Source organism: Lutjanus erythropterus, chromosome 23 (genome assembly GCF_056507025.1).
Source record: "Lutjanus erythropterus isolate fLutEry1 chromosome 23, fLutEry1.hap2, whole genome shotgun sequence".
Classification (NCBI taxonomy): Eukaryota; Metazoa; Chordata; class Actinopteri; order Lutjaniformes; family Lutjanidae; genus Lutjanus; species Lutjanus erythropterus.
In genome coordinates, this window is record NC_139339.1 from 18,894,488 (window position 1) to 18,909,343 (window position 14,856).

At 41.5% G+C, this 14,856-nt stretch overlaps 1 protein-coding gene across 1 annotated transcript in view; it reads left to right on the plus strand.

Moving 5' to 3' along the window:
* The window catches only part of nhsl2 (NHS-like 2), a 222,704-nt gene extending 208,480 nt beyond the window's left edge, over positions 1-14,224 (plus strand). The window contains exons 6-11 of the mRNA XM_084711793.1: positions 1,145-1,327; positions 3,724-4,825; positions 5,734-6,898; positions 7,002-7,311; positions 11,245-11,362; positions 13,279-14,224. Coding sequence (XP_084567919.1) covers positions 1,145-1,327; positions 3,724-4,825; positions 5,734-6,898; positions 7,002-7,311; positions 11,245-11,362; positions 13,279-13,618 — 3,218 coding nt within the window. The 3' untranslated portion in view covers positions 13,619-14,224. The remainder of the gene's footprint in view (positions 1-1,144; positions 1,328-3,723; positions 4,826-5,733; positions 6,899-7,001; positions 7,312-11,244; positions 11,363-13,278) is intronic.
* Positions 14,225-14,856: the final 632 nt, after the last annotated feature.

The window sequence follows — 14,856 nt, forward strand, 5'->3', positions numbered from 1 at the left end:
GTTTCGGTACAGTGACCTTTTCATTATATATAAGGTTATTGTTAAATAACCTGAGCAACAGGTTATTAAATGACCTGATGAAAGTTGCTGAACCAAAACCTTATTATTAAATATTGGATTGCAAGTGAAGAAGAGTGTGGGAGTGTTTGTGTTTTGTAGTGTCGACCTTTGGTCTTCTCCTGTGCACCTGTATATTTACAGGTGTGCAAACATTTGACTCATTGATGAGCATCAGTGGCCCAAAATATCAGCAGTCAGAAAACATGACTTCCAGAAATCATAATGTCAGTAAGATGCACACAGCACCCTAACATTCAACCAACCTCCCGTGACAATTTAAACCAAACTAGATCCCAAGAACTGCTTTCTCTCTTGTAGAAAGTACTTTCTACTACTTTATTTCTAGTTGAAAGAAGATAGTTCTGCTGCAGAAAAAGTAGTTCTGGTGGATTCTGCCATAGAGAGAAAGTAGTTTTATGCTTCATTTCACAGATGATTGACTATTCCAGCAGTTTAGAGGGCATAATCCCTCATTTTACGCATGGTTTTATATTGTGAAACGTCTGCAGGAAGTTCAAAGTTTTAATGACAGTAGAACCAGTGCTGTGGAAATGTACATATTGTGCTGAATTTAATATTAATTCTGACAGAAAAGGTTGTTCTTACTGAACTTTCCCCAAAGCTTCCTGTGAACAAACTCCTAGGAATAATCAATCACACTGATTTCATGCAGACTCATACAACTGCAGCCATTGTTGGTTTCTGTAAGATGCATTAAGCTTCACCTCCATGTTTTTAGGCTGCTGTTGCCCTCAGTATTAATTTTTAATTTGTGTTAATCTGAAAATTTAGCACATTTTGACATTGCACATACACAGTGACTTCAAATGTATTTCAGAATATTCAACCAAAGTTACTACATGTTATTCAAATGCAAAGTCGTGTCCTTCTCGATCCATCTCTCAGAAAAGCACATTTGAACCTGAGTGAGACGAGTTGGGTTTATTCACAGTCATAATCTAATATCTGCTGCCATGTCAACAACAAGATTGGATTTACTGTTTTATTGAATTTACTGTGTGTCAAGTAAAATTACTCTCGCCTTCCTCTCACTGATCCCCATATTCCTCCGTTTCTCTTCCAGGTGAAGGGGGAGGAGGGAAATTCCACGGCGTCGACCTCCTCCAGCACTCCCCGTCCCCATCCCCCTCTCCAGGGGACCCCTTCCCCCACCAGCCCCGCTCCCTGGAACCGGTTACGGACACCCTCCACCAGAACCTCCCCCTGAGGAAGACACACTCTGACCTCGACACAACCTTACCTGCAGGTTTGTGTGTGTGTGTGTGTGTGTGTGTGTGTGTGTGTGTGTGTGTGTGTGTACGACCATTAAAGGAAGCTCTTCACCCTCCTCCAATGTTTTCTTTCTCAGTTTCTTCTTTCTTGAGTTCCTGTGGTGCAGATCTAGTTACTGATCACACAAAATACACTAAAACCAAAGACCAAAAAGACAGAAAAGAAAGGAACAGATCACCAAAAAATTAAATATCTCAATGCATTAAAATGGTTGTGCACATTATTTAATGTGGGTTGTGTAAGGTATTTACTGATTTACTAGCTCAGACTAGTCTAATACACATTAACTGATGAAGCTTCTTGGATGAGAGGCAAAAACATTTTCAAATGATGTCTAAACAAGCCCAGTTGCCTTCGATTTAATCTTTTCTTGACATAACAGATTAAGTTGTCTTGGTTAATGTCAAGTTGTCATAACAAAGACATCCCAAACAATGCCAATTTGCATTAAAAAGACATAATTGACCAAATGAATCGCTCAGTGACCACAGTCATAAATGTTCAGACTCATTCATGACAGGTGCCATGACATGGTTATGACAGTGTAATGAAAGTCTTATGGACAGTATTATGCACATACTTACCACACTTTCCACACATTTTTTTTCCTTATTGGAGCCGTAAAAGTCTTTTTTTTTGTTGGTACTTTGTGAGAAGGCTATATTTCTGTGTATTTCTACTATTTTAATCAGTGTTTCAGTGACACAAAGGTTAAAAGATCAAAGATTTCATTTTATTTTGCAGTGGATTATTCATTTTTACCTTTTTGTGTCAGTTTCCATAAATGTATCTTTGTTGGATTAATCTGGGTTTGTTCATACTCCTATTTGGCTTAATCCCACGTTAAAAGGGGTCAATATGGCAGGAAAATATGTGAATCATTTTCCTTCTTTTCTTCTTCCAAATTTTGAATTTAACAAAGAACACCGCAGAGATTAAAGCTGGGTTAATCATTTCTTCCTCCTATATTTGCAGTAATCTGTTTTCGTCAGTGAAGGATGGTGTTGCCGGCAGCCAGGATCTTTTCATGCCTAATTGGTTTATTCACTGCAACAGGGATACTCAATTGCAGAGTGTGAAGGGTTCATGTAAACAGTTTAACCTGAATCAGGAATTGTGAACGAGAAAGAGCAAAACATCTCAAGTTTGCACGTTCTGACATTTTAAAAAGTGGATTGATTGATTGATTTTGCATTAAGAATGATGATTAACTTTAACAATGTAACATTTATGTAATTTGCTCCATGCCTGTCACTCAGTCCAAACCTTTTATAGCTTTATTTAGAATTATTTAGAAATTTATTAACCGGCAGTGAATGTTTTGCTTACAATTTCATCAGAACTCGCAGATTTTGTCACAATGTGTCTTTGTCTGCTTTGTTAGTCTAGAAATGGCAATAATCGCACCACATTTGTCGCATAAAGACACGTGAATAAGAGCTGCTGCTATGAGAAAAAGCTCTACCCTCAGCCCTACATTAGTTTAATTCATTAACAAGTAAGTTTGTAGTTAAAGCAAAGACAAGTCTGCTTTACAGTTGTATTTTATGTCTACGTCTGGCGGTGCGCCATCATGATAGGACTAGACATAATAAAATGTTATTTCTACTACAGAACCTTGATGTTCTCTGCAATTATGTAGAAAAAAATATGTGCATATATCATACAAGTATCAAGTCAGCCAAAATAAGTTGGAAAATATCAGATATTGGCCAAAATCCAATATTGGACATCCTTAGTAAAAAATAAATGAGCCAATACTCCCATCTTGTAGTAAATCAAATGCAATGCTAAAGATTTTTTCTACTTTGTTTATTGTGTGAAGGTTTATGACTATACAAGTTATTTAAAGGATGTTGTCCTCTGGTTCCTCCTTCCTGCTGCTGTCAGACATTACAATCAACACTGCTCCCAGCAGACCACTAAACTGGATACTTAACTGTGCAATATTAATATTTCCTATGTTCAATAATTCAAATAATTTGAATTTTAACTGTTAAGTCTGTTTACTTATTTATTGATGATTCTTGCTAGCTCCCCTTTTGCTGCTGTAATAGTGGATGGATGGATGGATGAATAAAGGATTATCTTATCTTATCTTGCAACTTTTTAAGCATAAGGTCTTTTCAGAGAACAAATGAAAGTTGCTGTTGAGTGTGTAGTGCGTCTAAAAGACATATTGCTGTTATCATAAGCAAGACTGAACTTTATGCTGTCAGGAATGATAAACTCTGCTCTTATCTTTATTTTTTAAACTTTTTAGGGCAGTTGCATCTGCTGTATAGGAAACGTAGCGTGTCTATGGTCAGACGAGTTTGTTCTGATAAGTTTAGTTGTATTAATTTCCCCTCCTCTGCATCTCCTCCACAGATAACACTTCTGAGCAGCGTGCCCCAGACAAGCTTCATCCAGGAACTATGGACCACTCTGGGCTGCTGTGCTCTAACACACCCACTGCTTCTTGGAACGGACCTAAGGGCTCCACCTTTTCTCCCGGAGCATGGAACGAGCCTTACAATTACAGCATGAACAAAGGCCCAGCAGTTCCGCCCAAACAGCACAGCATCATCGGTAATTCAGGTGCAGGGCAGGACGGTGTGATGCTGGTGAGCTCAGGACAGCCGGCGAGCTCACATTCCAGTTCATTCACATCGGTGACAAATCAATCTGGAAGAGGAGGGAATAACATGCCAGGGATTTCTCTGGCAGCAACGATGATGGGAAAGCGAAGTGAGACGGAAGGGGCTGCAGCAGACGGAGGAAGAGGAGGAGGAGGAGGGGGAGTCGGAGAGCCAGCGAGAGGGCGGGAGAGGTCTGCACGTTCCATAGCAGCGGCAAACGCCTTTAAGTTCCGGGAACGTTCCCTTTCCACACCCACAGATTCTGGTTCCTTCTGCTTTACAGAGGGCCAGCCAGATGGGAACTTGGTGCCTACAGGGAACGGGGACGGCATGGCAATAATAGACCAACAGCAGCATCATCATAATTTCCTTGGTTTGGGTGAGAACTATGCCCTTCTCTACCCTAGAGGGAGCTCCGAAGACAGTGCCAGTACCACAGACACAATCTCAGTTACAGCCTCAGACTACAGCGCTGATGGTCGCTTGCGCCTACGCTCCCGCTCCATCTCGCTGAAGAAATCCAAGCGCAAGCCGCCACCTCCAGTGAGGAGCGTCTCTCTCATGAAGAACCTCGGAGAAGCCGAGGGGAGAATCCACCACGAAGGCGCTCTTTACCGAGATGGCCGGCCAAAGAGCCTGCACATCCCAAGGGACCATTTCCCAGACTTCCAGCCTGATTTCCTCCTGCCCAGCTCGTCCTCTAAACACAATGTTGTTGAGCAGGAGCTGGGCCCTGGAGGCCCTGATGGACCTCCAAGCCTGGAGGTCCAGGCACCAGACAGAGAGGGAGAAACAGAGCTGACCTTTCCTACTCACTGGCAGCTGGGCGAGTGGAAGAATGACCCTTACAGGTAGAAAATGAAACTTCACTTTGGCTACATTGACACTACTATATTGTGTGTTTTTTTTTGTTTTTTGTTTTTTTTTTATAAAACCTCTTTGATTATCTTCATTCAGACATTTTTGCACCATTTCAGGAATAATCTCAATCCATACAAACAGCAGGCTAACTAACAGGCTAACCAAGGCTAGCAATTACCATATAGTAGTAACTGTCAAAACTTGGTGCATCAAAATGAATCCATATATGCACACATTTATGACAGTTTATAGGCCAGATGCATTAGCAGTTTCCTTGGAGTCTTTCTTCATTACTCAGGTAATACAACGAACCTGCTAAATTTGTCAGAAGTCATTAGCTCTGGTAGCAATGTCATGGTGTCTACATGGCATCTGTCAGTGACTCAAACTGTTGGAATCAGACCCAGTCAGTCCAAGAATAAAGGCAAACTGTAGAGTGGTTTTTTGGTCAGTTCACTTTCGTGAAATACATTAACATCTCTTTTCTTACTAAAACACCAGAAGTGGTAATGTTAGATAATGCTGCCTGATTGCCATTAACTTGACAGACAACAAAGTCTAATAGAGGCAAAGATTAAAAGGCACATGGAGATCATTTATGAAGACATCTTTTACAAACACAAGTGATAAAGCAATATCCAATCTCATAGCATTAGGTGTTGTAAAACACAGGAGTAGTGTGAAGTATTGGTGTAAACGTACCAAAACATATTTGTTTTAAAACGAAAAGTTATTTATGTCAATATAGCCTTTATGTTGCTAGCTCTAGTGCACATCTCTCTACTTGCTTGATTATTTGTTTTCTTCAGTATGCCAGAATTTTTTTTTTTTTTTTTTTTTTGTGGGGGGGGCTACAAATGCATTGAGTTCTCCTTCTCCTTTTTCTTCTCTTCTCTAGGTCTCTATCAGGCTCCAGTACAGCAACAGGTACCACAGTGATTGAATGTATGAAAGTCAGAGGCAGCTCTGAGTCCCTGCTTGATTCTCCCTCCACCTCCAGAGCCACCTCACCCTCACAGCTTTCCATGGAAACTGACATCAAAGCATCCTCGCCCTTCAAACCCCCGGGACTTATGTCCCCATCGAGTGGCTATTCCAGCCAGTCAGAGACTCCCACCCCAACTGTGCCACTCAATCAAATGGCAGTAGGGACAACAGGGACAATAGGGACATCAGGTTGCAAGTTGCGCCCGAAGATCCCAGAAAGAAAATCATCGCTACCATCACCCAAGGACCCAGCTGCAAGGTCTAGATTGTCCTTTGAGATGCCTGGGAATGCACATCTGGAGCTGTCATCAATCAAGCCAAAGCAAAAGGCCAGCAGACGGCATTCTGACACCTCGACAGCAGCAAAGCCAGGAAAAATCAGCCCCAACTCTTCACAGGCATTGCCTGTAGTCACCCAGAATGAGCTGAAGACTGTCCGGCTTCGGTCTGTCTCTCGTGGTGACTTGGAGGACTGCCCCGATGGGGCGTCTGACACCATCGAAGAAGAGCAGCATGGCCGAGACCTGGGTGAGGACCCCAGCCCGCCACCCACCCTACCAAAACCTAAACCACCTGTTGCTGTCAAGCCTCCATTGCCCAAACGACCCCTCAACCTGCTCCTCAAGTCTCCTTCCCCATCCTCCACTTCCCCCCTAGCCCTTGAGTCACCTCCTGCCTCACCTGTAGACCGACCTGTACCCCTAGGCAACATCTACAAAGTCATGAAAAAACCCAAACCCAAAAAACCTCCGCCACAAACTCCAACAAGTCCCAGTGTTCCCCCCGATTCTACCATGGCCCCACAACCTGCCTATGATCATCCATACCTCCCCCACTCCCAGTCCCTCTTCGATCTCCCTCCTCTTCCAGACCCCCAGCCTCTCTTGGAAGATCCAGTGATGGAGCCTGAATTTGATGCCGACACAGAGGTCCGTCTTGGTCCTGAGGATGGAGGTTCACTGCCCTCTCCCTGCAGTAACCAGGAGGCCTCCGAGCTCCAGGATAAGAGCAAGACACTTCCCTCAAGGATGACAATCTCATGTCTGGCAGAGCTATCTGACAAAAAGAAACCCAAGGTGAAGAAGACTTCTTTTAGAAAAGGCTTTATTTATTTCTTTATTATTCTGACTGTACTCATATCTCAGAGTCTTCACTGTGCTGATTTGCTATTTTTCCCAGGTTCCACCTCCAGTCCCCAAGAAGCCAAATGTCCTGCTTCTTCCCTCATCGGTCCACTCCTCCACCAATGGCAGCACAGAACGCCAGACACCACAGGCTGACAGCCCTGTGGGTCTTCGGTCTCCTGTAGGAGCGTTGTCACCAGAGGAGTTTCCCAGTACTCCTAGTGTTCCTGATATGCCAGAGCCTGATGAGAACCACTTGGGAACAGATGAGGAGAGTTCAAAAGAGTCGTCACTTCAGTCATCTCTACAGGATTCCTCCCTGTCAGAACTGGGAGATAAAATGGCCAGCACAGGGATTGGGGCAGGTATGCTTTAGGAGAGTGTTTCAGAACTTTCAGAACAGAAATTTAGCCTGGTTTTTGGTCTGCATCACTTCTTCTTCCTATATTGCACAGGCTCATGCGCTCATGTACATCCATCATTCAACTAAACTTTACTTTAAACATTTGAAAAACAATGATGGAGCTGAAGAAACATTCAACAGGAGTATCCTACTGCAAGTCTTTACTTCAGGGGCTTGGATTTTAAAAGATTTTTAGGTTTGGTCTTTTGCAGAAGACAGCAGCTGTAATCACCTTGGAATTACAGTTAGAGTGAATTCTAATGGCAATCCAGTTTTACAGTAAAACAAGGGATCAACTTGCGAATCAATCACACCAGCCACAACACCCGTCCACTTGTTGATGTTGTGACCCATGGGTACTCAGTGGGCATTATTACGTTATTATCTGAGTGCTCAGTATTCCTGGGTTGGACCAAACCCATCTTTGAACTCTAGGCTACACACCTGTAAACTTTCATGATTGCCTCTTGCACCGTTGTAATGCTATTGCACTGACAAAATCTGCCCACAGACAAAATACTCAAAACCACCTCATGGGTTGTTCCTTCTACAGTTTGTGTTTTCAGGACAACATTTTGTCATGATGACACACATGCATTCCTTAAGGTGAAGATTTATCTAATATCTAATATGAAATAGTGGACAGAAATGATTGTTGAAACCTGGATACAGAGATCCATGACTTAACACAAATATAGGCCCAGGGCATCATGTGGGCCAGTGGCCCCTTCTCTATATCCAACCCCGCTGCTTTCTGTGTCCTTGTTCAGACCACAGCCATCTTTGGTCTCATCCTCCATTTTGATCTCAACTGTGCAACTGTGAAGTTTTGTGACTACATCTTGCAAAGTTGTGATGCTGTCACATTGACAAAATCCATCCAAAGACCTACAGACAGACATAAACACCTGGCAAAGTGCTCAAAACAATTTCTGTGGTAATTGCAACTATTGTAGGTGTCTCCAGGACCACATTTTGCCATGATGACACACACAGACACAAGGTGAAACTAGTACCTGTCACATGTTGTCTATGCTGGTAATAAAATGATCAACATGTCCAACTCAAAACTCAAACCGCTCAAATACTTTGCTCCACTTTTCTGCTAACCATTTGCATGCTCTGTGTTTTCCAGATCCTCACATTTATGTCAAAATATGGCTGAGGACAAATGTAAACTTAATTTAGCCATATTTTTGTTAAAATATGAATATACATTTTCAGTGGGTATTCTTTTAAAACAAGGAAATCAACAGAAATATGTAGTTTGATCCATTAATACATGGTCTTCCTCAAAAAGCTTTCTTTTTTCATATTTTAGATATATTTATGACTTCCCTAGCTAGTTGGCAAGTAAGGTAGCAGTTGGTATCTTCTGTAGTGCTGTGCGTTTTTTTTTAAGATGAGATATATTTGCACTTACACATTCATCAGAATTTAAAAGGTGCAGTTTGATGTGGAAAACATGTATAATGAGGTCCAAAGAAGTACTATTTGCCACTGCAGAGTAGTGTTGTTTTTGGCAGCCTGTTTTAATTTTAGTTTTAGTCTAGTCTTTGTGTCAAACTGTCATTTTAGTTTTTATTAGTTTTAGTCACCTTCATACTCTTTTTTGTCTAGTCAAGTTTTAGTCGACTAAAAGTCTGAGCATTTTAGTCTTATTTTAGTCAGTATAACACATGACTATTTTCGTCTAGTTTTAGTCGACGAAAACTGATGACATTTTAGTCTAGTTTTAGTCAATGAAAATTGTATTTTACTCTCTTTTTAGTATTCTAATTCTATTTAATCCAATCAGTATAGCAGGGGTATTCAACTAAAATTCAAAGAGGTCCAGTTAGAGAAAATTTCCTAAAGCAAAGGTCCAAAACATCATAATGTCTAACTTAGTAACTAAGTAAAAACACTAATACCACAATGTAAAAATACCTAAGTAAAGAATGTGAGTATTTTTTCCATCACAGCAGGTCAGTGATCAGTGAATAGTGTTTTATTTATGGCGGCTGCCACATTAAAAACATCGACACCACGACATGATTTTCTATTTTTGGAGCTGCACACCTTTTTCAGTCGTATCTAGAAGGTAACTCTTTATTTGCATAACTCTCGCGAGATTTGTTAAGATTTGTTATTTCTACTAAAATAATCAAACTCGCGCGATCTTTCGCGGGTCTAGGGTTCCCTTCCAGACACGACCCTCTCTGTCAAACTACAGACAGCAGACTGTCTTTAAACAGCACGATGTTAAACTCTGCAGTGTTTTACATAAAGACTTTATTTGTGTGAACATCCAGGTTTGGTTTGTCACCAACTTTGTCATTTTTATTTTTTTAATCAGTCCGAGAGGACGACGGTATCAGTGATTGATTAGTGATCAGTCTGTCCTCCTCTCCTCCCTCACCTGTTCACTCTGCTGTGAGAAGATCTGAAAGTTTCTCACAGAGAAACACAGACTCTCCTGTTTTACGTTTAGGCCTCCTTATACAGTTGTTTCGTTTTATAAGTGCATCTGGTTGGTGTCGATGTCATTAAGCATCACGTTAGTTTCTGTTGTCATTAACAACAGTCTCCTCCACACGCAGCTTCTCTGCAGTTGGTCTGTGTGTTTCCTGATCAGATAAACCAGCGCCGGAAAGACTAGAAAAGTTGCGCCAGTTAAAATAGAAGCGTCTTTAAAATCTCTTAATAATTTATTGGTTATAAGTCCGGGTCCGTATAGGACGGCGTCTGGGTCCAGACTCGGACCGCGGTCCACCTGTTAGCGACCCCTGGTATAGACAAAACCAGATTTTTCTTTTAGTCAAACCCATTTCACAAATCAAACATGGTTATCTTATTCTTATATTGTTACCTTATAAACTTGTCGTGTTTTTCCCCGTTATTTTGTGGCCGCATTTCTCCCCATCTTTTTCCACGACACATTCCGTTTTGTTTTCCACTTGTTTGTACTCAAAGTATGTCCATATATCATGTTTTCGTTTTCTCCGCGGCTGCCCGGCCATGATCCCACCACAGCTGCATCTAAATAATGCCGCGAGTGGGGATTGGAAGTGACGTCGCCTGCGTCTGCGCAGTGCGACACACAGCCTAGGAAACAGAAACACTGCAAAATAATAAACGCGAGTAAACATTAAAAAGTTATTTCGTCTCGTCTCGTTTTGGTCAACGAAAATGAAGAGACATTTTAGCAGGGTTTTTATTTTGTAAACCACATTTCGTCTTGTTTTTATTCGTCAACAATATTGCATTATATATTTTATTATAGTTATCGTCACATAACCACCATTTACGTTTCGTCTCGTCTCGTTTTCGTCACGTGATAAAGGTTCGTTGACGACGATATTTCGTCATAAATTTCGTTGACGAAAGCAACACTACTGCAGAGCAATCTTAATAAAATAAACCCTATCATACATAAAACATTTGCTAACACATATTGAGTAATAAATTCCGTTTGATCTCGAAGTGTTGTTTTGACAGAAGCTGTGTAACTCCCAACCTTTTTCTTATCATTTTATATGCATGTGTTTAATGGTAGCCTGTCAGAGCTGCTACATTTGATTAGGATCTTTTTCCCGCTGCGTTTGATGCAAAACTCCTGATTCTGCCTGAGGAGATTTCTCAGGTTTTGAAGTGAGTTAAGCCCAATTGCTCTAAAATTGGACCAAATCATAACATAGAGTGGTTCCCACTGTTTGCAACAGTGAAGATGACATTTATCATTATTATCTAATTATTACCTGATTCAGCCAGATTTACTTCAATTGCAAGATGTACACATGTGTTATGAATACTGGCTTTGGTAAAACAATCGCAAAGCAAGCAGAAATTTACATATATATGACAATATATGAAAAAACGTGATGTTTTGCTTTGATTTCCCTGTCTTGCTCAGATGAATCGGCAGCCAATGAGAAGACGGTACTCCACATCGCAGAGGAAACAGATGATGACTTGTTGGCCAGCACGCCTGCAACACACACCACCGAAGATCTGTTCACTATTATTCACAGGTTTGCATAAATGCACACATATACATCCAGTTTACATACATGTCATACTGTACAATCCTATAGACAATGTTAAACGCCTTTCCTGAAAACGCTGTTGGAAAGGTTAAAAATTGTATCACAGTCATGTCTGTTTTGACAGTACACACATATTTGTGCAGTATAAATGGTTTCAGCCTACACCGAGCTCACCGCCGACTTATTATAACCCAGACCGTGTGACGAAAGATGTATTGTCTTGTTGAAAAGGTGTGAGGCGGATGGAGCATAAGGTTCCCTAGCAACGGATACATGTATAGTGGGTTACTGCACGACCAGCAGCTCTTATTTAGTCCCTTTTTTCAGAATTGCTCTCTCTCTCTCACACACACACACAGAATCAGAAGAAAGCTAGTCTCTAAGCAACAAGTGCTCATGATTTTACCTTGCATGATGCTGAAAATAGCTTGAAAGGCAGAGAAGAAAAAGTAAGGAGGGGAGAAGGAGGAACAGGAGTCAATGTTTTCATCTCTTACAAGAAAGGATGGAGTCCCCTCTGTAGTTAGATTTTTTTATTCACTGAAAGGAGAGATGTCAATCTAAGTTTGGCTTATCTGGCTTGAAGAGTGCATTTCAACTTATGAAGTGAAACAGCTGCAAAGGGTGAGGAATTTGGCAGGTGGCGTACTGTGACTTGGGCCGTGCTTGAATTTGGCTTGTCTGTTCGGCAAGAAATAATGACGGCCTGCCTGATCACAATTTTTCTTATATTAAAACTAAACAGTGTGCTAAAATATGTTTCTGAAAATATATTGAGCAAGAAATAAGCAATATAGTGAGAGAATCTTGGTTAACATTTTATCAACACTGCCTAGTTCGACAATTTGATCTAAGTTTCAGAAGGCTCCATGGTACATGGCACAATGGTGGCCGCCATTGTGTTTCCTGGTTGTGTTTGGAAGGGATGCTTGGACCTGGCAAATATCTCAGGAAAGGGATCATTTTAACCAAAACCATGATCTTTCCCTCACTGTACCCAGGTGTTTTTTCATATATAAACCTACCCAGATCTTAACCAGGGTATACAGTAGAATTAGGTTGGACAAAAAGCAGTTTTGGCAAACCAAAGGCTCCCTTCTAGACACAATCCAGCCACCTGATCATGATCTTTCTGATACTACAACTAAACAGTACACTGCATTATGTTTAGTAGGAAATGCAGTGACTGAATCTTGATTCATATTTGGTCTGCACTGTCTAATTTGACAGTGAAATCTGATCTGAAATTCATGAACTCTGTGTGTACCATTTACGCAGTAGCCCCGTCCCAAAGCATACCCTGCTTTATCATCTATTTTACTCTAAATGGGACCATAACATCATGATGTATTGAAGAAGACTTGGAACTAGTGATTTAGACCATAAAGCAATTACTAAACTGATTTCTGAGGTCGTAAATGAAGTGAGAAGTGAGGGTCATGTATATGTGTAATACCAACTGGGTAAATGGTGCAGGGAAAAGACAAAATTTAGGAGCTGAAGCGAAGGCGAGCTTTCCAATTATCCTGGAAACAGGAGTGAAGTTTGGTGGTGTTAGAGGATAAGGGTGAAACTCTAACTATATTTTGCAAAGTTTGCCACAAGTTTGAGGGCAAGTTGGATAAAATGGGATCATTTTTCAAAGGCATGAGTGCCATGACAAGAGCCAAGAGCATCTTGATTCCATAGCAGCGAAGATTAATTATTGCAATTAACTTTAGTCTTTGGTGGTTTTTGATAACCAATAATAAATAAAACTATTTTTACAGGGGCGAGTAAAAACTGGGGACATAGATTTCTGATCCACTAGCCTGGTATAGCTTAGTGTTGAATCCTATAAATACACTTCTTTATCTTATACTCTTACATATAATCTCTTCTGTTCTCTGTTCTTCACCCAGGTCCAAGCGAAAGGTTCTAGGTCGTAAGGAGCCATCGGACTCCTTTGGCAGCCGCCAGAGCTTGGTGTCCCCAGTGAAGCACAGCACCAGTGGCAGTGACCTCAGAAATCTGACCTTAGGCAGCAGCCAGAGATCGAGCTCCCGCAATGAGAACTTCATGGCCCTGCTTCAGAAGAAAGGCAGCAAGTCTTCCAGCGGAGGAGCCAGAGTCTCTGCTATGGAGCTTCTCAAAAGCACAAACCCTCTGGCGCGACGGGTCACAGAGTTTTCAACGACCTCGTCAACGACTACCGAGGGAGGAGACGCATCATCCGGGAATGGCAAACCCAACGATCAATGAACGGAAGTATTGTTTACGGTTGATAACCAGGTCCGTTTGCTGTTGACAAAGCTACCAACCAATTCTACAACATGCCACCCAGTGCAGATGGGGCCCTCTGACTAACATGTCCAACTGGATCGCTCCAACTGCTGATTGACCATTTGCACTGTCCAATCAAATTGGAGCACATTTTTGGACAAAATGGTCCTTCCCATGGTTGAAGCGCTATTGTTCCCAGTCAAACCAGTCCCTCTAGGAAAGTGAGAAATTTGTGGAGAGCAAAATTTGTTCAATCGTCAATGAAAGGTGGATGTTTTATGCTTCAAGACTGTGCCCTGTTTTCCTCATTGGGGATATGCTCAATGTTGGGGCTGGATGGACAGATGGATAAGTGGAGTAGACACCGGGAATATAAGGATATAGAATGGATATCTTTGCTCCTGGCTCCTTCTGGATGAAGATATCAAGAGTCCCCGACGACAGCCATGGTCTGTGTATATGAATCTGTAACGAGTCCCATTGATGCACCAGGATACCACAGAGGATCAGTAATCAAATGAAGCCATGAAATTAATGGAGTAAAATACAGAAAATGTTAGACTTCCAAATGATTCATCTACGATTCAACCGAAACCCTCCAACCAGTAGCACTACAGCACTGACACCTGTAGACCTACATGGATTGAAGAGTTAATGGTGTGATGAGGCACCTGAGAAAGTGTCCAAAACGATGGACTGTGTCTCCTCCCTATGGTAAATGCAATACCATAGCAGGCATCATGTTCAGAAAACAGAACATTCTGATCCAAGCAGACTAAGCGCAGGATTTACAACCACATGGGGGCTTTTTGCCACCAAAGACGAGTCATGAGCATGTTACAGATTTTGCCGCTCATGCTACGAACATGAATATGGACCTTCACAAAACATTCCACAAAAGCACCCCGCGAATGGACGACATTTTGGAACGCAAGCACTTTTCTTTTCCCTTGGCATCGGAGGTCGTTTACATGACGCAGCCTTTGTGTTGCTTATTATTTTTCTGAAGACACTCATCAATCATTATTTTTTCAGTCTTTGTTTAGTGTTTTTTTCCTTATATTTTTTCTTCCACATGCTAGATGGCCATATACTGTACATGTCTAATTGGATTGTACTGTATGTATCATGTACAAAGATAAATGTAACGCATCTATTGACAAATATCATTTGCGGACTAAAAATAGTGTACAGAGCAGCAAGCAGCTTGGACTACA